Raw genomic sequence first — 26,094 nt, 5'->3', positions numbered from 1 at the left:
AACAGCAATAATGTTCAGCAGAGTAAGACCTACAAATAAGTCAACATGACCAAAATTGCCAGTCGACCCCTTAAGGAGTTATTGCCCTTTATAGTCAATTTTTAACAACTTTTCATCATTTTTTGTAATTTTCTAAAAATCTTCTTCTCTAAAACTACTTTGCCAGATTTAATCAAACTTGGCGACAATTATCATTGTGGTTTATAGTTTAAAAAATGTGTCCGATGACCCAGCCTACCAAACAAAATGGCCGACATGGCTAAAATTAGAACATAGTGGTAAAATGCAGTTTTTGCTTTATATCTTTGAAACCAAGACATTAAGGGCAAATCTCAAGATTTTAATGTCCATCAGAATAAGATATATCCCCTCACAAATTTTCAGTTGAATCGGACAACCTGTTGTTGGGTTGCTGCCCTTAAATTGGTTATTTTAAGAAAATTTTGCCGTTTTTGGTTATTATCTTGAATACTATTATAGATAGAGATAAACTGTAAACAGCAATAATGTTCAGCAAAGTAAGATCTACAAATAAGTCAGCATGATCAAAATTGTTAGAGGACCCCCTAAGGAGTTATTGCCCTTTAGAGTCAATATTAAACAACTTTTCCTCATTTTTGTAACTTGTATAAAAATCTTTTCTAAAACTACTTGGCCAAATTTAACCAAACTTGGCCACAATCATAATACTAGGGTATCTATTTTTAAAAAGAGTGTCTAATGACCCCGCCTACCAACAAAGATGGCCGACATCAGTAAACACATTAACAGGTGAGCGACACAGGCTCTTGAGAGCCTCTAGTTTCACGAAAGAACAACCTTAACCTTGTCACATTCTGTTTGTGCCTGTCCTAAGATTGTTGTCGGTTGTTGGTTGCTGTCTACAATACTTCTTTACTGTTTAATTGCTTCATTGGTTTTTTAGAACTCTTTAACTGTTTTACATTTTATATTGTCAGGGCCTTTTACAGCTTGCTGTTGGGTATGAGTTTTGGTCATTGTTAAAGGATGAACTGTGACCTATAGCTGCTTACATTTGTACATCTACATTGCTTGGTCTCTGGTGGATAGTTGGCTAAGGCACCCAAACCATATCTCATTTAATTTATACTTGTTCCTGGAATGTACTTCAACCCTTAAGCTTTCGCCTGGACAAGTCCAACATCACTTAAAAAGTTAAAAAAAAAACACGACTCTGAATCTAACCAAGCAGCTAATATTGATAGAAATTTATCCTGAAATTAGACCCTAGTAGAATTTTTTCTCCTCCATGTCTTTATTCTGTTTAAAATAATTACCTTCTTTCTATCCATCTTTTTGCTCCCCTTTTTCTTCCTCATTCCTTTCAACTATCTTATTATTATTATTCCTTGGACACCAAAATTGTTGATTTGTGGGAAAAAGAAAGTCACAAAAATTGTACTTCTGTCTTTTCATTTGTTAGTCCATCCCATTTTCGTTTCTGAATTCTAATTAAAGTTTTACTAATCCAAATTTATTGTCACCAGGATATAGTCAGACGTCTTTGTTGCTGATGCTGCATAAAGCAATCATAAATCAATCAATAATAATCTTATAAAACTCTTAATCAATGCTGAGAACCAAAATTTGCAGATATAGTTTGAATTTGGGCAATGATTCACATACAGTTCTAGAGTTATGCTTCTTTTTAACTTTGAAAATTGCAAAGCTTGATCAGGGTTTTTTTGTGTCCTTTGGTACATTCTTTTTTTTTTTAAAGTCTACACCTAAAATTATTATAGATATCTTTTTTAGCTCACCTGGCCCGAAGGGCCAAGTGAGCTATTCCCATCACTTTGCGTCCGGCGTCCGTCGTCGTCGTCCGTCGTCCGTCGTCCGTCGTCGTCCGTCGTCCGTCGTCGTTAACTTTTACAAAAATCTTCTCCTCTGAAACTACTGGGCCAAATCAAACCAAACTTGGCCACAATCATCATTGGGGTATCTAGTTTAAAAAATGTGTGGCGTGACCCGGTCAACCAACCAAGATGGCCGCCACGGCTAAAAATAGAACATAGGGGTAAAATGCAGTTTTTGGCTTATAACTCAAAAACCAAAGCATTTAGAGCAAATCTGACATGGGGTAAAATTGTCAATCAGGTCAAGATCTATCTGCCCTGAAATTTTCAGATGAATCGGTCAATCGGTTGTTGGGTTGCTGCCCCTGAATTGGTAATTTTGAGGAAATTTTGCTGTTTTTGGTTATTATCTTGAATATTATTATAGATAGAGATAAACTGTGAACAACAATAATGTTCAGCAAAGTAAGATCTACAAATAAGTCAACATGACCAAAATGGTCAGTTGACCCGTTTAAGAGTTATTGCCCTTTATAGTCAATTTTTAACCATTTTTCGTAAATTAAAGTAATCTTTTACAAAAATCTTCTCCTCTGAAACTACTGGGCCAAATTAATCCAAACTTGGCCACAATCATCTTTGGGGTATCTAGTTTAAAAAATGTGTGGCGTGACCTGGTCAACCAACCAAGATGGCCGCCACGGCTAAAAATAGAACATAGGGGTAAAATGCAGTTTTTGGCTTATAACTCAAAAACCAAAGCATTTTGAGGAAATCTGACATCGGATAAAAATGTTTATTAGGTCAAGATCTATCTGCCCTGAAATTTTCAGATGAATCGGTCAATCGGTTGTTGGATTGCTGCCCCTGAATTGGTAATTTTGAGGAAATTTTGCTGTTTTTGGTTATTATCTTGAATATTATTATAGATAGAGATAAACTGTAAACAGCAATAATGTTCAGCAAAGTAAGATCTACAAATAAGTCAACATGACCAAAATGGTCAGTTGACCCGTTTAGGAGTTATTGCCCTTTATAGTCAATTTTTAACCATTTTTCGTAAATTAAAGTAATCTTTTACAAAAATCTTCTCCTCTGAAACTACTGGGCCAAATTAATCCAAACTTGGCCACAATCATCTTTGGGGTATCTAGTTTAAAAAATGTGTGGCGTGACCCGGTCAACCAACCAAGATGGCCACCACGGCTAAAAATAGAACATAGGGGTAAAATGCAGTTTTTGGCTTATAACTCAAAAACCAAAGCATTTTGAGGAAATCTGACATCGGATAAAAATGTTTATTAGGTCAAGATCTATCTGCCCTGAAATTTTCAGATGAATCGGTCAATCGGTTGTTGGGTTGCTGCCCCTGAATTGGTAATTTTGAGGAAATTTTGCTGTTTTTGGTTATTATCTTGAATATTATTATAGATAGAGATAAACTGTAAACAGCAATAATGTTCAGCAAAGTAAGATCTACAAATAAGTCAACATGACCAAAATGGTCAGTTGACCCGTTTAGGAGTTATTGCCCTTTATAGTCAATTTTTAACCATTTTTCGTAAATTAAAGTAATCTTTTACAAAAATCTTCTCCTCTGAAACTACTGGGCCAAATTAATCCAAACTTTGCCACAATCATCTTTGGGGTATCTAGTTTAAAAAATGTGTGGCGTGACCTGGTCAACCAATCAAGATGGCCGCCACGGCTAAAAATAGAACATAGGGGTAAAATGCAGTTTTTGGCTTATAACTCAAAAACCAAAGCATTTAGAGCAAATCTGACAAAAAGTTAAATTGTTAATCAAGTCAATACCTATCTGCCCTGAATTTTTCAGATGAATTGGACAACTGGTTGTTGGGTTGCTGCCCTCCAATTGGTAATTTTTAAAGAAATTTTGCCGTTTTTGGTTATCTTGAATACTATTATAGATTGCGATAAACTGTAAACAGCAATAATGTTCAGCAAAGTAAGATCTACAAATAAGTCAACATGACCTAAATGGTCAATTGACCCCTTAAGGAGTTATTGCCCTTTATAGTCAATTTTTAACAATTTTCATTAATTTGGTAAATTTATGTAAATTTTTACCAAATATAGTTCTCTGTTACTAATGGGCAAAATTCATTATAGATATAATTGTAAGAAGCAAAATCGTTCAGTAAAGTAAGAACTTCAAACACATCACCATCACCAAAATACAATTTTGTCATGAATCCATTTGAGTCCTTTGTTTAATATGCACATAGACCAAGGTGAGCGACACAGGCTCTTTAGAGCCTCTAGTTTTCATCTCTTATAACCCATACTTTTCAATGTTGAACACAATTAGCAAATGAAAATATTCTTATCATTCTTTCAATTTGATAATTACTAAAGATAATAAACAGTGTACATATTGACAAAATCTCTTATTTTGGTTGAATAAAAATAAAACTTGTAATATATACAATAGAATTATATTCAAATAGCATGAAAAACTTTCCTTTTTACTTTGAGTGGACCGGACCTTCTGTTGATCTGTTGTACAATTTTAGCCAGTTCCCCTTATTCTATTTTTTACCCAAGAAAACATGTTGTAATCTAGAAGTTATACAGGTATATATAGTTTAATTTAGGAAATACTATTTACATGTATAAAATGTTGTCTCTTTATGTCCGTTTTGATAACAGTGTCTCATAAGGTAATTTCAGTTGGCATTCCTTTTACATGTTTACTAAATGTTAGGTTCTTATGACTTTGTGAACATATATAAAGATGATGTAATGGATGGTGACACTTTAATAACATAAATTATCTATTATCTATCTATTAGCTACTACTCAATAATTATACCCAGGCTCAATTAGTAATGTGATGAAAATATCAAACATGAATCTTAAATAAGTAAGCTTTTGGCAAAGATATAAATGAACTTAAAACAAATCATGCTGTATGCAGACGAAACTTGATGCTTTAGATCAATAAAGTTTGACTTGATATAAAAAAAATGTGGTACAGAAGGACTAGCAGACTTAGAGTTAAATTAGTATATGTCTATTTTTATTAGCTCACCTGGCCTAAAAGGCCAAGTGAGCTTTTCACATCACTTGGCGTCCGGCGTCCGGCGTCGTCCGTCGTCGTCGTTAACTTTTACAAAAATCTTCTCCTCTGAAACTACTGGGCCAAATTAAACCAAACTTGGCCACAATCATCATTGGGGTATCTAGTTTAAAAAATGTGTCCGGTGACCCGGCCAACCATCCAAGATGGCCACCATGGCTAAAAATAGAACATAGGGGTAAAATGCAGTTTTTGGCTTATAACTCAAAAACCAAAGCATTTAGAGCAAATCTGACATGGGGTAGAATTGTTAAACAGGTGAAGATCTATCTGCCCTGAAATTTTCAGATGAATCGGATAACCCGTTGTTGGGTTGCTGCCCCTGAATTAGTAATTTTAAGGAAATTTTGCTGTTTTTGGTTATTATCTTGAATATTATTATAGATAGAGATAAACAGTAAACAGCAATAATGTTCAGCAAAGTAAGATTTACAAATAAGTCAGCATGACTGAAATGGTCAGTTATCCCCTTTAGGAGTTATTGCCCTTTATAGTCAATTTTTAACCATTTTTCGTAAATCTTAGTAATCTTTTACAAAAATCTTCTCCTCTGAAACTACTGGGCCAAATTAATCCAAACTTGGCCACAATCATCTTTAGGGTTAGTAGTTTGAAAAATGTGTCCGGTGACCCAGCCATCCAAACAAGATGGCCGCCATGGCTAAAAATAGAACATGGGGTAAAATGCAGTTTTTGGCTTATAACTCAAAACCCAAAGCATTTAGAGCAAATCTGACGGGGTAAAATTGTTTATCAGGTCAACATTTATCTGCCCTGAAATTTTCAGATGAATCGGACAACCCGTTGTTGGGTTGCTGGCCCTGAATTAGTAATTTTAAGGAAGATTTGCTGTTTTTGGTTATTATCTTGAATATTATTATAGATAGAGATAAACTATAAACACCAATAATGTTCAGCAAAGTAAGATTTACAAATAAGTCAACATGACTGAAATGGTCAGTTGACCCCTTTAGGAGTTATTGCCCTTTATAGTCAATTTTTAACCATTTTTCGTAAATCTTACTAATCTTTTACAAAAATCTTCTCCTCTGAAACTACTGGGCCAAATTAATCCAAACTTGGCCACAATCATCTTTTGGGTTAGTAGTTTGAAAAATGTGTCCGGTGACCCAGCCATCCAAACAAGATGGCAGCCATGGCTAAAAATAGAACATGGGGTAAAATGCAGTTTTTGGCTTATAACTCAAAACCCAAAGCATTTAGAGCAAATCTGACGGGCTAAAATTGTTTATCAGGTCAACATTTATCTGCCCTGAAATTTTCAGATGAATCGGACAACCCGTTGTTGGGTTGCTGGCCCTGAATTAGTAATTTTAAGGAAGATTTGCTGTTTTTGGTCATTATCTTTAATATTATTATTGATAGAGATAAACTGTAAACAACAATAATGTTCAGCAAAGTAAGATTTACAAATAAGTCAACATGACCGAAATGGTCAATTGACCCCCTTAGGAGTTATTGTTCTTTATAGTCAATTTTTAACAATTTTCATAAAATTTGTAAATTTTTACTAACATTTTCCACTGAAACTAATGGGCCAAGTTCATTATAGATAGAGATAATTTTAAGCAGCAAGAATGTTCAGTAAAGTAAGATGTACAAACACATCACCATCACCAAAACACAATTTTGTCATGAATCCATCTGCTTCCTTTAATATTCACCTAGACCAAGGTGAGCGACACAGGCTCTTTAGAGCCTCTAGTTACGCCCCCACTAGCAGAGGGGGCATTAAGTTTTACTCTTGTCTATTTGTACATACTTCCGTACGTACATCCTAAAATTAGTTTTCCTCAACCAATTATTATAAAATTTATAAACAATGCTTATTACCACAATACACAGATCAAGTTTGGGAGGCATCTCTTTTACCAGATAGAAAATGGAAAAACTTCTGAATTTACATTGCTGTTCTTTAATATTAGTTTTCCTCAAGACAACCAAATATTACGAAAGGGAGTCTTGCCTAGCTGTTACATTACATTTATTCTTTTGAATAAGTTTTAAGTCCTGACAACAATACAATTTATGAAGACAAGCTAGGCAGTTGTAGTAATATCCCTTATAGGTACATATATATACCGTCTTTTTATCAATCACATGGATCAGATTCCTGAACCATGGTATACAAATAACATTAAAAAGTATGCATGTTGTTCATTAAAGAGTTTTTTTTTGTTTTTCAGACATTTGAATTTGACTTAAAAGGTCAGACCTTAGGTGGTAGTGATGAACTTTTGGTAGAAATCAAAGACTGGGAAAGAGTAGGGAGAAACAGGTTTGTGTTACTATATAAATGTATTAAAGTAGAGAGTCATATTTATGAATCTGTCATTTTAAATATTCTAATAAGATTTTTAGATGACTTTCAGATCAAGATTTTGTTTCATTCAGAGTCACAAACTCTTCATGATGAGACTGCAGGTGGTTTATGGTTTTCATGTTGATCCTATGCATCTAGTTTTAAAATTCTTTATTTATAGAGGAGAAATGTAAACAAAGTGTTCAATCTCAAACTTAGTTTGTATTAAGGCCAAATAAAAATATATGTGTGGTTCCAGTAACCCTACCGTCATACTTTTTCGGCTTAAAAATAGCCTACCCTAAAGATTTTGTTGTACATTTTTCATTAATCACTGTTTAAGTCAGAATGTTGCTCCCATAGACTCAATGTAAAAAAAAAACATAAAATAAAAAATAATCCCTACCTACCTACCCTAACTTTTTTCAGATGTAATTGGAACCACACATACTTTTTTATTTGGCCTAATGATTTTAAAGATGGAAAATGAAGTAGAGGTAAAAATTGATACATTGATTTTGTATGACATAATTTTATAAATAGAAAGTATTGAGTAAATTATCTTTTCAATTTCAGATTACTAGCAAAATGCAAAGTACCTTTAAGGAATTTACTGAAGGGTGGAGCTCAATCAGAAAACATGAATCTTACCATGCAGGATGGCAATGGGAGACCAACACAGGTATAGCATAAAATATAAGCAAAGATTGATAAGACATACACGTGATAGGAACTGTTTAAGGCTAAACTGTTTAGAAAAAAGCTTTAATAGTCTATTTGAAATTTAAGTGTTTTTATGCACATTTAACTGTATAAATAGAATTTAATTTTAACCTAAATATAATATTTGCAGCTATCCATTATTGGCATTGTTATGTTTCTTTTTTGTTTTTTATTTAATTAAAGATTTTTGATGTACAAGTCCTACAAGTTAGGGGATGAATAGTGCTTTTATGATTGGAATTCTTCAATATCAACAATGCAAATTCATTTTACTGAAAACAAGTTAATGATGAGACTAACATTATAAAACTTGATCTTTGGCCATTTTCTCCAAAAATCTTATGACAATCTCTTATAATGAAAATTATGTAAATGTAACAAAACAAATATTTTTCGGGGGGGGGGGGGGGGGGAATCTTTTCTGAGGGAAAGAGCTACTGATCTAGTAAAGATAAGTTAAAATAAGATTCTCTCACTTTATATGATTATGATTTCTATCAAATAGCCAGGAAAGGAATCTGTATGTATCAAAGACCAATACAATAAGCATATCGCATAAACGTTTTATTACAAATTCCCTTTTGATTTTATGAACCAAAATGTATCTACATAAGACTCTATTTTGGACATTTTTATGATTATTAATCCAATGCATTTTATATATGATTGAAAGTGTTATCTGTTATATTCTGAATTGTATCAAAAATGCAACAAAAAACTAATTCTCTTTAAAAGTTGATCTTTTGTTCTCAGATTTAGTAGATATTTTTAGGTTATGCATGCAGATAATTTCTGGCAGTAAACGTTACTTACAGATCTTACTAATTGAAGTATTATTATTCAATTGTAACTTGGCCTTCTATTTATGATATGTCGTGATTTTTTTGCCCCTCAGTGTATTATTGTTACATAATTTTAAAATCTCTCTACTCCATGATATTTAAAAACTTTTTTTATATGCCAAATTTAGAACCATTATAGATGAGGGGGAATTAGTATTTTCATATTTCAAATTATCTATACTATTTTTGTTTAATTTGTAAAGTAGATATATTTGCCTTAATTTTCAGCAAACTTATAACATGGTTAAAGAGTATGAGTAATGAAAAAAACATAAATAAGTAAAAATTGGGATCAACATGTATTATTTGGTGATTCTTTGTCATTTATAATATTAAACCTATTATTACTCACCCTCAAATTTTTCAACTTTTTATCGGAAATGCAACAATTAATTATGTTGTAATGTGTACAGGGAAAGATAACAGCAATTATGAAATGTATTCTGAAAGATATATAACTAACATATCTAATATATGTCCTTGCAGCATTCTGAAGGAGATAATTTTCTTATAAAGTGACAACTAATTTTCATAATTTTGGTTTTGAATAATAAAGAAAATAGATATTTATAATAGATAATGATAGATATTATTAGGCATGAAATGAATAATTATATTTAATATATCCATATATGTGTAGTATATTTCATTTTATTTAAAAAATTATTGATGTAGAATTAGTCATATACATGTTCAAGTATATATTGCATATCATATGAAAATGAATTTCAACATATGGCAATACATGTATTATAAAATCATTATCATTGTTCAAAATCAGTCTAAATGTTCTAACTCATAGTAATAATGAAAATGTTCATAGGAAAAATCAATTGATTTCTAGCAAATAAAGGTTTGAATTCTTTTCCAGCTTGGTTTGACATAGATATCTCTTAAAAAAGAACACAAACCTATTAAAATTATTGTAAAATTCCAATGAACTCTCCTATGCAGTATATTTGATGTAGAAAACATAACCATTTGTAAAGATACATGTGTTTCTAATTATAAATTTATACAATTAAAAATGTTAAATTTGTCTAAATTATGTATATAGAATATTAATATTTTATGATAAAGTGATTTATTACTTCTATTTTGGAAAAAAATATGTGAGATTTAGTCGTTGGTTCACCTGTACTCACGAAATCCATGAAATCCATGAAAATTGAGATCAAACTAAATTTTCAGAGATTTTGTGGGTATAGGGAAACGGTTAAATGTAAGCCACAAATTTAAATGTTCGATGTAGTACTTATTTTCTATTGGAAATAATAAGCGTGGAAGATTTTTCAAAAGTATGAAATCAAATATTCCAAAAATTACAATATTTCCTTAATCCATGTAAGTTGATCCACAGAAACCTAGTTTTTTTTATAGAAGTTTACAAACTGTAGTGCTTTTCTGTATTTAATGCTCTTGCAAGTTTCCTCAATCTACTTAAGTGAGTAGTTTAACAGTATTGTGTTAAATCTGAACATGCTTTCATTTTCATTTAGTGTCAACTGAATATCAAAGTAAACTACAAACCCCCGCCGTCTGCTCAACCGGCAGCTCCATCTGGTGGTGCAGCAGGACAGATAGATCAAGAAGGAGGTATGGTCATTTTATTGCTTGACCAAACTGGTTTAATTAATTCTCTTTTACCAAGTTGGCAGCTTTGCTCACCATATAAAGACATATTCAGGATGACAATATACAGATTGACCTAAACACTTCGAATTTGAATATGACTATTTTCAACGAAAAAATTACATTGCATAAATTCTATTATGGAAAGCACTTAAACAGTGTATTGGTGGGAATAATGATTACCATTGATGTCAAATTTCAGTTTACATTTATCAGAATAAAATAACCTTTATTTGGAATTAATTTCCATAGATAGTCTTTTTTGACAGCATAATATTGTCATAATTTGCAATTTTTCCCTTTAAGAATTTTCCTTTAACAGTTCATGTGAATCACAAGCATATATTATCCTAGGGTTGTTTGTGCATTTTTAAGACCTGATTCAATTCATGTAGTGTCCAGTTTAGTGAGGGAGAATATTGCCTGTGTTGTTGAAATTTTCTTCATGTATACAGGAATATATTTTTAATAAATAAGGAAAAAGTTAAATTTTTTGGAAACATTTGCTGTGTAAAATTTCTCATCTGAAAATGGATATGATTAAAAAATTAAAGCCCAAAAAGGAGAAGGAACCAGACTACTTACTGGCTGGTATGTTTATTATACAGTGTAATATATATGGGCCTTGCTCATTGTCGAAGGTAATACTTTGACCTGTAATTGTTAATTTTTGTGTCATTTAGTCTAGTCTTGGCTGTCATATTGCATCATTTTTGTTATATGACCCCAAAACATTTTTGGGATCGTATAATGGTATGATGTCGTCGTCATCCGAAGACACATTGGTTTATAGATAATAACTTTTCAAGTGAATAGATCTTTATGAAATTTTTTCAGAAGTTGCAATACCGCAAAAGGTAGGTTGGGATCAATTTTGGGGATGATGGTTCCTATCGTTTAGGAATTAGGGGCCCAAAAGGGGCACAAAACAAGCATTTTTCTAGTTTCAGGATAATAACTTGTGCACAAGTATTTCAATTGCTCTGAAATTATACTGCAATGTTTAAAACCACAAGTAGAAGGTTTGGATTCATTTTAGGGGTTATGGGGCTAAAAAGGGGCCAAAAACAAACATTTTCCAGTTTCCAGACAATAACTTGTGTGTATTTGTATGGATCTCTCTGAAATTGTACTACAATGTACCATATAACAAAGGGGAGGCTGGGATTAAGTTTTGGGTTAATTGCCCCAAAAATTTAGGAATAAGGGGCAAAAAAGAAGCATGTTTCTAGTTTCCAAACAATCATGACAATAAGTTGTGTTTAAGTGTATGGATCTCTCTAAAATTGTACTGCAAGGTTCAATACTACAAAGGAAAGCATGGGATTGAGTTTACAGGTTATTGCTCCAAGAGGCGTTTCAAAAAGTTTGGGGCAAAGGAGGGGGGGGGGGGGATTTTTTGTTTACCATTTTTTTAAGGGATTCCTTTTTTTTCAAAATTTTTCAAATTTCAATTTCTGAAGAGTTTCAAGAAGAAATCTTCAATTGCACAGTATTGTGCAATAGATTTGTTAGATCTTTGACCCCATTAATTTTGTGACAAAAACCTATATTATGTCAAAAATTTGATCACAATCCAAATTCTGACAGTATCCAGCTTGAATATTGTGACTAAATTTGCCCCAACTGTTCAGGGTTGGACCACTTTGGTCGTATAAAGCTGCGCCCTGTGGAGCACCTGGTTTACAAAGTAACCAAATATTTGTTTTTATTTTACAGGGGATGTTCTTGGAGGTAATATGATGGACTTGGCAGATGGAGAGGAAGAAGAAGAGGAGGAAACCGGACCTCCACAAATAGACCCTACCACTGGACAACCTGTTCCTAGACCTAAGAAAAGGAGGAGAGCGAGGGGCTCTATGGCAAGAAGAATGCTAGGAAATCTGTCAACAAAGGCTACTGATTTCCAGGTAAAGGTTATGATAAGAAAAAAATGCTATTTTCACATTTCCTGATCGGTGTGAGAAAAATATTTCTCCTCACTAGTGAAACTCTGTTCTCGACAAATGATTGTGACGTTAAATTTTCTTGGCTTCTTCAAATTTTCCTCTTGTGGCGTCATGAAAAAAGGCGACCATGCCTGATGACGTCTCATAAAAAGTACACAGCTTTCTTCTAATTTTTCGAAAAAGGAAGGATAAAAATCATTAGAGAAACAGATTCCACCACAATAACTTGTGTATTACGATATTTCTCCACTCTCAACAGTTAAATTTTAATTATTGAAAAAGCTTGGCAAGCCTCGTGCTTTAAATATTAAAATTTTGAGTGGAGAAATATCGTAATACGCTTGTTGCAGTTGTGGAATCTATATGTCTCAAAGACTTATTATGCCCTTTAGATATCTTTTTGCTATAAAAAAAACTGTTTCCGCAGTTATTAATAAAACTGTAAAAAAAACACATTGTTTTTAATTTCAGATAAGAGTGAAGATTATTGAAGCTCGCCAGTTGCAGGGAGACAATATACAACCATGTGCCAAAGTAACAGTTGCTAATCAAACAAAAACAACCAGAGTGAAAAAATCAACAAACAGTCCTTGTTGGAATGAACCTTTCTTTTTTAACTTCCATATGTCACCATTAGAACTATTTGAAGACTATATAGAATTCAAGGTAAGATTTTTTAAAAATAAAGGAGGATATTATTTCTTGAATTTGTCAGCAGCAACAAAACGGTGAAATGGATATTGAACAGACTTGCAGTCAATGTGAAACCCACAGTTTCATGTACAATGTATCTAAGTTGCCTAAAGTGTAGCCTAGAAATAATAAAGCAACAAGAGGGAGAGCCTAAAGTGTGATCTTGAAATATATAAGATATTATTCAGATAAGGAATGATGCAATAAAGGCTTCCATTGAAATTTGTAATTTCTAGGGATATCTTTTTATTTTAAAAAGAAAAATCATTTGGTCAATGGAGTTAAGTAATAAACATTGATATCACAGAAACAACATTTCTTAGTCATTTAGAAAAAAAGATTTTGTTCAAATTTCAGTACTATCAACATTAATTCAATCACAGTTATGGATGACATCAAAAGGTGGATGTAGGATAAAAAACTTAAATCAAATAGTTTGGGGGTGGGGGGTCAACATTGCTGCAAGTTTTGTTAATCCAAAATCGATTTTACATATATCCATATAGGTAAATCAATTTTTCACAAATTAAGTTAAGAGGGGGGGGGGGGGGGGGGGGTCAGTGAAAAAACTATGTGAATTAAGTTTTTTATCCTACATTGAACTTTTGATGTCGTCCCTTAGTAATGCAGGTTTGTCATTTCAGCATGTGTATGAATAGACTAAAAATTCCTAATTAAATGGTTCATGTCAATGAAGAACAAATGCACTCAATAAGTTGGATAAGATTATGATAGTGGTGTTTTCTTAAAAAGTTATGATATAAACTTCTATATGTATTTTCACTGTATTTCTTTCTTTATTTTATTTCAGGTGTTTAATGCCAAAACATTTAGAGCTGATTCAATGATTGGATCATTCAAGGTTGGTACAGATTATAGAGAAATAATTGAAATTTTAAATTTTCTGTTATATGAACACTTTATCATAATGATAAAATATGACTATTTTATACATATACCCATATATCGTGGATATGTTTATTTAATGATGTGTTGACTGTGACAGTTTTATATTTATTGGTGATTTATTATTGAAAACAAATTTTCATAATGTAACAAATAAATTTACCCAAACTTGTACTCTTACCTAATGTGTTTGTCACAAACATGGAAATTAGAGAAAAATAACACAATACTTCATTGTATTTAAAATCAAGTATTCATATGTAAAATCTATACTCAAACCTCTAATACTGTTAAATTTAATTTGTAAAATTTTTATTGTTAAAAAAGTTTACACTTTAATGTCATGATAGTTATTTAAATTGCGGTTAAGATATTGCTTCAACAATGTAGAATGTTTTAAATGCTTTCTTTTTTTTTTCAACAGATGGAAATAGGTCAGGTATATTTAGAAAACCGACATGCTTACATGAACAAATGGCTACTACTTAGTGATGAAGAAGCAGAAATGAAAGGGGCCAAAGGTTACCTTAAGATGTGTGTCTGTATCGTAGGACCAGGAGATGATGCGCCGGTATGATTATTTTACTAAACAGTGTTTTATGTTATATGTACGATGCAGATATTTTATAATTTTTTCTAAGAATGATTTTTTATCACATACATTTATCCAAGAAAGTTGTACAATTAAATGCTGAAAGACATACTTTTCATTTAACTTACATCAAGCAGTTAATTTTATATTAAAGTAAATTAATACCTCAATGATTTATTTATTTTTTAGACTGTAGTTTTAAGCATGGACTCTCTTCCATAGGATAAAATATTGTGCTTAAATTGCTCTAATTTTTGATAGGATTTCTATTAAGAAGGGCAAATATATTGCATAGAAGTATGTAAGGCAGTAATGCTGCATTTAAAAAAAAACAATTTAAATAATTTTATTTTAGAGTTTTAAAAGTTTACCAGCAGAAGGAGAGGATGATATTGAAAGGTATGTTTTGTTTGCTGTCACATTTTGCTTAGACTTATTTTTGATAAGGTGAAATTTTAATTTGCCTGATAAACATTCATATTTTCTTATATGAGAAAGGACATATTTTATATTTGATTTTCAAGAAATGAAAATATTTCATAAGATTTAAAGGGAAAATTCGCAATTTTTTACTTATGGTTTAAATATGTTCATTATGACATAATATATATATTCACAAAGTTTTATCGCTATATGTGCAGCAATAAAGGAGAAATTCAATAATTAATGAAAAAATATTAACAACTTCCTGTAGGTCGTGACGTTTTCTCCTGGTTTTTGCATGCCGGGATTTAAAATACAATCAATAAAAGTCTTGGTTTTTAATGATATTTTAACGTAATCGTAAGCGCGCCGATGACTTATGCTTCATCTAATAACCAGTCGATAATAAGAAGATAAAACGCACAGACATCCAATGTACATATTCATGAGATAAATTTTCTATGTTAGGGAGCTACCATTTGATTTTTATGGGGGGGCTAGGATGAAAAATTTTGTCCTGCATTTTTTTTTAGCTGTAATCTCTGTCCTGCCTTTTTATTTTTCACTCTGTTCGGTCCTGCCTTTTTTTTTAGTTTATCCTGACCTTTTTTTACCTAAATTGTCGTCCTGACTTTTTTTTTTTGCAAGTGTCTCATCCTGCCTTTTTTTTTGCTCAAAACTCCTGTCCTGCCTATTTTTTTCAAATTTCATCCTAGCCCCCCCATAAAAATCAAATGGTAGCTCCCTTAAACGTATATATCCGAATTAATTTTTTAGACAACACAAAAAGTTATAAATTTATTTTTGATTAATGCATTTTCGGACTGATAAGGTGAACAAATTAAAGTACAATAATCTGTAAAGACAATATGTTAGTGTACTCTTATTGACCTTTTACTGTCTCTGCTATGACTAGGTTTATGTGTGTATTCACAGTTCTGTGGCAATACTCGTAGATGGCTTGTTGAAAGGTAAATTGTTATTTGCACTTCGGTATTTAACCACGCCTCCAGGGCACACCTTGCCAGGTGTGACTGTCTATTGGGATTAGTGGGTTATATAAAACAAGGGAGCATTTAATACACACATTTAAACTACATATTCAAGTTGGTGACAAATGAAAATAGATCGCCGTGGAATTATTTAATTATATTTGGTGATATTATTTATTTGAATTCAAATAAATTAATTTACTAAGAAATAAACAATTTTCGGTTAAAGACGGGAAACTTAATTCATGTGTCAGAATGAAATGATATACACCTCTTGTCCTTGATTCATAAAAAGGGGAACTTAGAAATTAGAAATAGCTTTACCAAAGCATTTTGATTGTCTTTATCAGGCCAAAAAATGTACGAGAACACTTACATTTAGACTTTTGAAACCCATGTATTAATTAATATCTGAAACTATCTGAAGATAACTCTACCGAAGCGGAATATTATATGTACGAATAAAGAAAAAATACTTTTGTTTTTAAATCTTTGCACATTAATGATTAATTATTGTTATCTATTGTTCATTTAATTACTTAATTAGTACCTAAAATATGTCTACCGCTTGGCATTTACTCTCGGTGTGGTAGGAAACGATTATTACATATAGATTATATTATTTGGATGAGGATTTGAGCTAGCCTATAAAAACACATTAATTACTTAACATACATTCGAGACCAAATGATATTAAAAAAAAAATCATAACTAAAAATGTCTTGTTCGGAGAATGATAGTACTAACAGTGGTTCCAGTCCGTCAAGAGAGGTAGCTTTTGACGAGTATGGTCAATTTGGGTACGCACTAGAGCCAGAGTATACCGGAGAAGAGCTCCATGAAATGGAAGCTGCAGAAAGTTCCCGAAATCAAGATATCCTTAGCAACCGTCGCCATTTTAACCGACAGATTTGTGTTCGTGTACTAAATGCATAGTTATGCCATTATTGACGGAATGTCTTTGTTGCCACGAATTTACTCTCTTTGATGGTAATATCGAATTAGGTGAATGCATTAGTGACAATATCGATTTCAGAACAGCTTGCCTGAACCCAGTTGTTCTTGAAACCAGCTATATTCAATTCAAAATATTTTATTGTTCAAGTATCAAATGTACATTTAAACTAAGGGATTGGACAAAAGGCAGCTATATAATTTTTTAGCTCACCTGGCCTAAAAGGCCATGTGAGCTTTTCTCATCACTTGGCGTCCGTCGTCGTCGTCGTCGTCGTTAACAATTTTTCAAACATCTTCTTCTCTGAAACTACTGAATAGATTTGAATGAAACTTAAAATGATTGTTCCTTAGATTATCCTGCACAAAGTGTGTGCTTCGATTTTTGATCCGTCAAAAAACATGGCCGCCGTTACTTAAAATAGAACATAGGGGTCAAATGCAGTTTTTGGCTTATATCTCAAAAACGGAAGCATTAAGAGCAAATCTGACATGGGGTAAAAATGTTCATTAGGTCAAGATCTATCAGCCCAGAAATTTTTAGATGAATCAAACAAACCATTGTTGGGTTGCTGCCACTTAATTGGTAATTTTAAGGAAATTTTGCAGTTTTTGGTCATTATCTTGAATATTATTATAGATGAAGATAAACTGTAAACAGCAAAAATGATCAGCAAAGTAAGATCTACAAATAGGTTAATATGACCAAAATTGTCAATTGACCCCTTAAGGGGTAAATGTCCTTTAATGACAATTTTTCACAATTTGTTCATTATATTTGCTAACTTTAAAAAATCTTCTCCTCTGAAACTACTGAATGGATTTGGATGAAACTTAGCATGATTGTTCCTTAGATTATCCTGCACAAAGTTTGTGCTTCGATTTTTGATCCGTCAAAAAACATGGCCGCCGTTACTAAAAATAGAACATAGGGGTCAAATGCAGTTTTTGGCTTATATCTCAAAAACTAAAGCATTTAAAGCAAATCTGACATGGGGTAAAAATGTTTCTTTAGGTCAAGATCTATCAGCCCTGAAATTTTCAGATGAATCAAACAACCCATTGTTGGGTTGCTGCCAAATTGGTAATTTTAAGGAAATTTTGCAGTTTTTGGTCATTATCTTGAATATTATTATAGATAAATATAAACTGTAAACAGCAAAAACGATCAGCAAAGTAAGATCTACAAATAAGTTAATATGACCAAAATTGTCAATTGACCCCTTAAGGGGTTATTGTCCTTTAATGACAATTTTTCACAATTTGTTCATCATATTTGCTAACTTTAAAAAATCTTCTCCTCTAAAACTACTCAACCAAATTCAACCAAACTTCATTTGAATGATCAGTAGGGTGTCTAAAATAAAGTTTGTGTTTTATTTTCTATTTTCGTCAAAAAACATGGCCGAAGGCATTGTTTACCAGGTGAGCGATTCAGGCTCTTGAGAGCCTCTTGTTTGAGGTACAAGCGCCATAGAGGGAGAGCTCCAGACGTACTGACTCACAGCCAAAGCCGACTAATGGCTTATCGTCAGTTTGTTTGTTGGGTCAGAAAAGGGCAACCACTTGGCAAGAGAAATAGAGTGACTATTCCAGCTTGTGTTGTTAACATTATTAGGGAAGCATTTCCGTCACAAGATGGTGTTTATGAAGGCTTCAACGAATGTGAAAGTGACACGTCAGACTCAGAATAGTTGTAAAATAGACATATGCTAGATTTGAGGCTCAAAATATTCTTTTGTATATGTATAGATAACATATATATGTCTGCTTTAATTCTTTCATGTTCACATTTAGTTGAATTATACAATATACTTTTACTATTGTTCACTGTTGAAGGCCATACCGTGACTTATATAGCTGCTTAAGTCCACTTCATTCAAATGGGAACGTGTCTCCCAAGAAAACAAACCACAACTTCTTATTTAATCAAAGGACTCATCTTTTTGCGAAAGTTTGGTATGCAAAAGTACAAAGTTATAAATGGGTGTCTTGCAATATCGAAGTGATAATCTGTTTGTCAGATCTCTTAAATCTTTTGACGAAATCAAACCATCATGGTATATTCTGCTTTTGTATAGACCCGTCACCGAAGTGTACTAAATGATATTCATATTATACATGTTAAATGAATGAACAAATAATAAACCTATCTTTTTATTGTTTTCCGCCCATGTCTGCTCATCGCCAGAAATAAAGTTTCTCGCACGAAAAAATGGTATTAATTCCAGAGTAAAAATTTAAAGAACTTATTTTCCATGTTTTCTGGTATTGTACGAAAGAGAATTGACCTAACAAAAGAACAGTACTGCTATCTTATGCTGTTAGTAACACATGTAGAGCAATGGGTCGTTGTTGGACATATAAATCTTAGAAAGTGTATCATCTGTTAAATTTGCAGGTCACTGAAAGAGGAAGTCCCATACGGAAGTAGGTGTTGAGAATGATTTTTTTTTATATCCAGTGACACATATTACATGCGTATTCTTGAACGTTTGATACATCATTTACTTAATGTTCTCATCAAAATATTTTAAATCTCACAACGCGTGAATACTTTAGCTATTTGAAAAAAAAGATATTTTAAAAAATTGACAGGAAATTTAAGGATCTTCTTGGAATGGAATCGAAAAATTACGAATAGATATTCTTTTCAAGTGTGAAAAACGTCAACCAAATTTATTCATAATCGGGAACGTCCTTATTAAAATAGTCTTCGTCTCACAACGTATAATACTTTAGCTATTTGACCAACGATGTTTAAAAACAAAAGACAACAAATTTAATGTCATCTTTCCATATTTTGAATGTAATGATAAGTCTGTTCAACTGGCAAGAATACCCCTAAAGCGGACAAGCAGTTTAATCTTTAAATTGCTGTCATTGAATATCAAGAAAGAAAATAAATCCCGAAATTTATTTGAAACTTTAATACTCAAAAGTTTTCCTAGAAAATATTCACATCCCTTGGGGATTATTAGTGTACGTCCAGTTGCATATATATTACATGAATGTCGGAACAATTGTGATAATGACGAATTTCTTCCTTTATTCGAGAACAATCTAATTGATATATAAATCTGTGATTTTACTATGTTCATAACTTCGATGAACCAAAGCAAGTTATATATCGACCTGTATTTAAATCAAATTGGTTCTCTTAGAAGTGAACTTCTTCTTCTTTTGGTATACAATAGTCTGTCGAATTCGTTGATTAAATACTCTTGGCATACGTGGACTAGTTTATTCACAAATCTTTTACCCCAATTTACACAAAATGTATGTTTCTTTCTTATGTTCAATGTATGTATATATTTTAAATTGCGCTATAGTTCCGTAACTTTCTATCCAGGCGTATAAACGAATCGTCGACAAGTGCGTACATTTTTTAAATCAATATTTCTGGTATGTCCTAATCTGTCCTTTACTATTGACAACGAGTATATATTACATTTTCCCAAATTCACCCTTGGAAAAAATATGTAAATAGATTTTTATTTCTTCAAATCTTTTTTTTTTTTGGGTATAATTTATATTTTATAAATAATATTCTTTACACCAGAAATGTTATTTATAAACAAGCGTATGAGTTAAGTAATGACTAGTATAAGTAGTATATTATATCACTTTCGGACACGCAAGACAGAGATGTATATTATACACCTGATAGTTCAAAATAGAAAGTTACAAGTTATCGGCCGTGTACACTGACCAATACCTACAGAAGTGAAACGATGCATGAACTTGCAAGCCCGACAGGAAATCGCTTGAATACCTGGACGTGTCACCTCACACCCCTCACAATACCTTTGGGAGTAATACCTTTAGCCATGCTGGTGATCAGATGAGCGAAGATCCGACTGTATTTGAATAAAGTTTATTACTTTAAATAATTATGAACGAATTAGATTTTCGAAAACAATCAGTTTCACGGAACACTTATTTAAGATTTTAACTGTGACTTTTTCACTAATTCCAATATTAACAGTTTAAAAATAACAGACTATGGTTATTTAAAAAAAATAAGAACATTTTCCGTATCAAGTTAGTTAGTCAGATAAAACAACCGTACGATTGACAAGATATCGACACGCATTTACGACTACATCGGTTACTGTAGTTTTGGTCCTTTGTGGTTTATAGACATATCGTGATTATTGATCGTAGAAGATGACCAAATGGCGGAACGCAGAGAATTGATATTCAAAATTTAAAATCGATGGTGATCTTTTATCTAGCTGAATAAAACTTTAATATCTATAAATTTGAGAATTTTTATACTGTATGGACATAATATCAATTTTTGATTTTTTTGCGAAGTTTCCCTTTAATACATTATCCATGAAATAGACAACGCTACACCCCCACTCATATTTTTCAGTCAGACATTTTTGAAATACAGTTAATTCTCGTTGTCTCGAACTCGGTTGACTCGAAATTTCGGATGAGTCGAAGTTTTCACGTGGTCCCGAACTTTATTCCATACAAAAGTATGTAATTCGACTCCTGATGAGTCGAAATTGGATGAGTCGAAATTTCGGTTGAGTCGAACTAAATTTACGGTCCCAAGGTTAACAAAAGCATTCAAAATTCATTTTTTATCTCGAACTAATACACATATGTCAAAACATGACCTCCGGGATTTTTAAAAATGGATTGAAGAGTTAATCTGACAATACACGTGTAATTAAATTTCCGGTCACTGAACACTATATTGATTTATGACATGCTATTTCCATGAGTGTTTACCTAAGATTATCTTTTATAGAATTTTTATAAATAATTAGTGATACATTGTTAATGTTCATGAACAAGTATTTAAAATGTTTACAAAACAATTAATTTGTGATTTACACTAATGAGCTTGGGTGTGAATAAAGTGAGGATTATGGCTTCCGTTGATGATCACATAAAAACTACTCAAACGGCGTCTTTAATCTTGTTATATTTTCTTTTGAAAAGAAAGAGTGAGATAAAACAAAATGAATAGAAATCAAAATTTTCTTAAATCTCTTGTTTCCGAGAATAAACAATTTTGTCAGCTATAACCGACCTGAATAACGAAACTATCGATTGAAAATTACGCTCTTGGAAAAGTCATAGGATTTTTTTTTAATTGAATAAGTAAAAAAAATGTCATTATAATAATAAAAGACTGTGACATACAAATACATCGATCTGATACTAGAATATCGATCCCCTTGCCATATTCACCCGGATTTATTTTAGCTTTACCAAGCTAAGCAAGAGTTGTGTCCCTTAGATTGTCGAACTTCCGGTGTTTGTTTGAGTCGAACTACGTGTATCTCGAAATATTTTTCTGGTCCGGCTGACTTCGACATAACGAGAGTCGACTGTATATCAATATTGGTTTTAATATGAAAAATGGGGGGTATTATTGAAGATTACTTAGAATTAACTTATTTATTTTACATTTATTCTGTTCTAGCATTCATCTGATGGGATGAGTAGAATTTCAAGTAATTTAACTGACAAATCATATTTTTTTTTACAGTAATCTTTTGAGACCAGCAGGTGTCCAGTTACAACCTGCCACATTTACAGTGAATCTGTTTAGGGCAGAAGACATACCAAGAAGTAAGTAGCTACTCAATTGTAAAAAGTAATGCAAGAAAAAAGAAGGACAGAATAAGAGCAGTTGTTCCACAAATTAGAACACCGTTTACTTATTTAGTTGCAAGTTATATCCCCTCAATATATTGAATTGCACATAACATTGATGAATGATACATGGTGTGTACCAAAAGAGTTAGAGTATCACACTTAAAGTTCAAGGTCACAAAGTTTGTGAAAGTAGCTTATATTTGATCCATGTTCACTATGAGATTTGAGTTAATTGCTGACATATGTTATAGAATATCACCACTATCAGAATGTGTGTTGTTTCAAATTTCTTTCGTCTCCTACATTTTTGCAAATAATGATGAACGATCAAATATGTGTACACCTCCCTATAAAAGATCCCCCTGCTAAATAAAAAGGAAAAAAGTATATAATCTTAAAATTGGTATATATCTATTATCATTCGTAGACTTTTGATTTGAAAGTATCCCACAATATATTGAAACTAACAGCAAATAATAACATACATATTTCTTTTCAGTGGACTCTAACTTCCTTCAAGGAGTAAAGAAATTGTTTGGTTCAGATGACAATAAGGAGTTAGTCGATCCTTATTTTGTATTGACATTTGCTGGAAAGCAGGTTTGTAAATTGTTGGATCTATATTTTAAGTATTCATGATCATTCCTCTGCATCCTACATTCAACTTGATCAACATCCAGTTAAATTTATAAGTTTTTTTGCCAAACCTATTAACTATTTGAAATTTTCTGGTTTATTGATTGATTGTTGGTGTTTAATGCCACTTTTAGAACTCTTTGTTATATCATGGATACCTGAAATAGAAATCATTAATGTCTTGAAAAAGATAATTGAATTGTGTATGATTAATTAAGGAATGACTGTAATATTTTTTCTGTCTATGAAGAAATAACATAAAAAATTTGGTGCACACAGAATAACGCGTGTAACATAAAAAATGTGATGCACACTGTTAAATAACCCGCTACGCGCGTTATTCAGTGTGCACCAAATTTTTTATGTTATTTCTTCATAGACAGAAAAAATATTACAGTCATTTCTTATAATTTAACTCTAAATTCCATTTTAAACTGTAGAAAACCATGAAAAAACGTTGATGACGTCACGGTCATATGACTAAATTATGGCTATGGGCTGATAGCAAAATATTGTCAGCCAATCAGAAGACGTGTTACATCCAAAATTAAATTATTGTGGTTTAAGTAAAATAATTGTTTATCGACCTGAAAAATAACAATTTGAATTCAACAAAACCAACTTGAATATAAGGTAAAAAGGCTCCATCACATGTTTTTTTTAATGAGACTATTTACTGTGGATTCATTATTATTCGTTGTATACCAATTTTCATGGGTTTCGTGAGTACAGGTGAATCACAAATTCATGTTCCACAAATGACATATTTTCAATAGGCTTTGTAAACTGATTGGCAAAACCACGAAATCAAATATCCACAAAAATGCAAGTTTTTAGCAATCCACAAAAAATTGGTATCCACGAAAAAATAAATGAATCCACAGCACATGTTTTTTTTTCTATTTACAGGCACAATCAAAGATTATGTATAACAATGACCACCCTGATTGGAATCAAGCCTTAAGTCTGGGAATACAGGTAAACAGATTATTTCTTTAATAAAAATGGACCATACTGCATCTGACTATAAAAGGCTCTGAAATGACAAATGTAAAACAATTCAAACGAGAAAAATTAATGGCCTATATTATGGACAAATAAATGACAAATAAAAACAAATATCTAACACAGCTACAAATGACAACCACTGAATTACAGGCTCCTGACTTTGGACAGGCACATGCAGAATGTTGTGGGTTAGAAATGTTAATGGGCGCCCAACTCTCCCTTAATCTGGGACTTTCTATAATTCTAATTCCCTTCCATTTGTGATATTATCAAGTTTATTTAAGATGATGTTTTATTTCTATTTGTCTAGTTCCCATCCATGTGTGATAAAATCAAGTTCATTATAAAAGATTGGTAAGTTGTAAAAAAAACCTCTAAATAGTTGATAATGTTTGAATAATTTTCAAAAACTCAAAGCATGCAACAGTTTTGAAAATGCTATTAAAGAAAAAAATTATACATGACAATTTTTTTTTCTATTAAAAACGGCATTCTTGCAGTTTTCAAATATTGAATAAGATAGTTTCTTTATTAGTTTAATAAGCATAATTTGATTAATTACAATACACACATGAAGCAAAAGATAGTTGAGTAAAAATCAGTATTTATTATATGTACAAGTTGAAAGTATTTGTTAATGATTAAATAGAAATAGTCCAAACTATGTATTCAGGTTATATGTGCCTTTGAATTTAAAGAGTGTATTGATATTTGTTTATTATATGATTAAGCTTATTTATTGAGTAGTTACTGTGGATTCTGTTATCTTTGTGGGTACCAATATTCATGGATTGGGCAAAACTTGCATTTTTGTTGGTCTTTGATTTCTTGGTTTGGTCTTGCTGAAGTCTGCATACATGTTTATGGAAAATTTGTAATTTGTTGAACATTTAAATTTGTGGTTCCCATGTACACTGACATCCAGGAAAATTGGTATCCCACAAGTAATATTGAATCCACAGTTATATGTTTTTTAAAGTATCATTAATTCACATTGCTGCACAGAGGGTGATATTTTCTCTTTATGTTCTTGTTAACACTACATTTAGATAACAAATACAAGTTCATATACTTGATAAATTCTCTTTAAATATGCAATTATACTGAAATATGATTCATTCATCAGAAACATTGCACAATTAGTCAGAAATATTTAGACAATTCATAGTTGAAATTTTAACCCACAAAAATACTTGAATTTTTTATGCCACGTATGAAATATGATTTCATCTATATAAATAAAATAAGCTTGTGGTGTTAGCCTATATCACTGCTTCACTATAAGTCACTGAGTTAGGTTTGTTAAAATTCTCAAAACAAGACATTAGGAAATTTCAAATTAATTTGGATTTGCTCAAGCTTATATATAGCCTGAACTGTTGAACAAAAAGTTAATCTAATTCATGAAATTTTGCACAAGGAGAGAAACATTGGAAAATTATATCATATATTACAAAAAATCCTAAAATATTTCTTGAATTTGTGGTATCCTTCTTGACACTCAAATAATACTATGAATAAGTATATGCCATCATATACTGTAAATAGTCTACATCTTTTTAAAAGTCCTTCTTTTATGAAAATATATACCGTAAAAAAATTCTACCATTTTCAAGTAAAGAATTTTTTTGATTATTTAAGACATACATTTTTATTCCTTTCAATATTCAGAAAGATAAGGAAAATGGTATTACGCTATATTTTAAAGATGTTGTCCAGCCTCATTTTCTTTGCCTGGTTATTATCATATTGATGCATTATAGCTTTAAGCTTTGCTATGTAGTTCAAGATTATGAAAGATATGGACTATGGTATTATTGAAATAATGTTGTCCAGCATCATTTTCTTTGCTTGATCATTATTGGATAGAAACAAT

General features: G+C 31.7%; 1 protein-coding gene across 6 annotated transcripts in view; it reads left to right on the top strand.

Moving 5' to 3' along the window:
* The window catches only part of LOC143073033 (myoferlin-like), a 92,155-nt gene that overhangs the window by 8,494 nt on the left and 57,567 nt on the right, over positions 1 to 26,094 (top strand). For all 6 annotated transcript variants that reach the window (XM_076248261.1, XM_076248260.1, XM_076248264.1 and 3 more), the window contains exons 3-14: positions 7,128 to 7,219; positions 7,820 to 7,925; positions 10,308 to 10,404; positions 12,160 to 12,350; positions 12,861 to 13,055; positions 13,894 to 13,944; positions 14,413 to 14,559; positions 14,936 to 14,979; positions 22,465 to 22,547; positions 23,074 to 23,174; positions 24,120 to 24,188; positions 24,529 to 24,572. In XM_076248261.1, coding sequence (XP_076104376.1) covers positions 7,128 to 7,219; positions 7,820 to 7,925; positions 10,308 to 10,404; positions 12,160 to 12,350; positions 12,861 to 13,055; positions 13,894 to 13,944; positions 14,413 to 14,559; positions 14,936 to 14,979; positions 22,465 to 22,547; positions 23,074 to 23,174; positions 24,120 to 24,188; positions 24,529 to 24,572 — 1,220 coding nt within the window. The remainder of the gene's footprint in view (positions 1 to 7,127; positions 7,220 to 7,819; positions 7,926 to 10,307; positions 10,405 to 12,159; positions 12,351 to 12,860; positions 13,056 to 13,893; positions 13,945 to 14,412; positions 14,560 to 14,935; positions 14,980 to 22,464; positions 22,548 to 23,073; positions 23,175 to 24,119; positions 24,189 to 24,528; positions 24,573 to 26,094) is intronic.

The sequence above is a fragment of the Mytilus galloprovincialis genome, chromosome 4 (assembly GCF_965363235.1).
Source record: "Mytilus galloprovincialis chromosome 4, xbMytGall1.hap1.1, whole genome shotgun sequence".
NCBI lineage: Eukaryota > Metazoa > Mollusca > Bivalvia > Mytilida > Mytilidae > Mytilus > Mytilus galloprovincialis.
The sequence above is the reverse complement of the archived record's forward strand: the minus strand, read 5'-3'. Positions and strand labels throughout refer to the sequence as shown.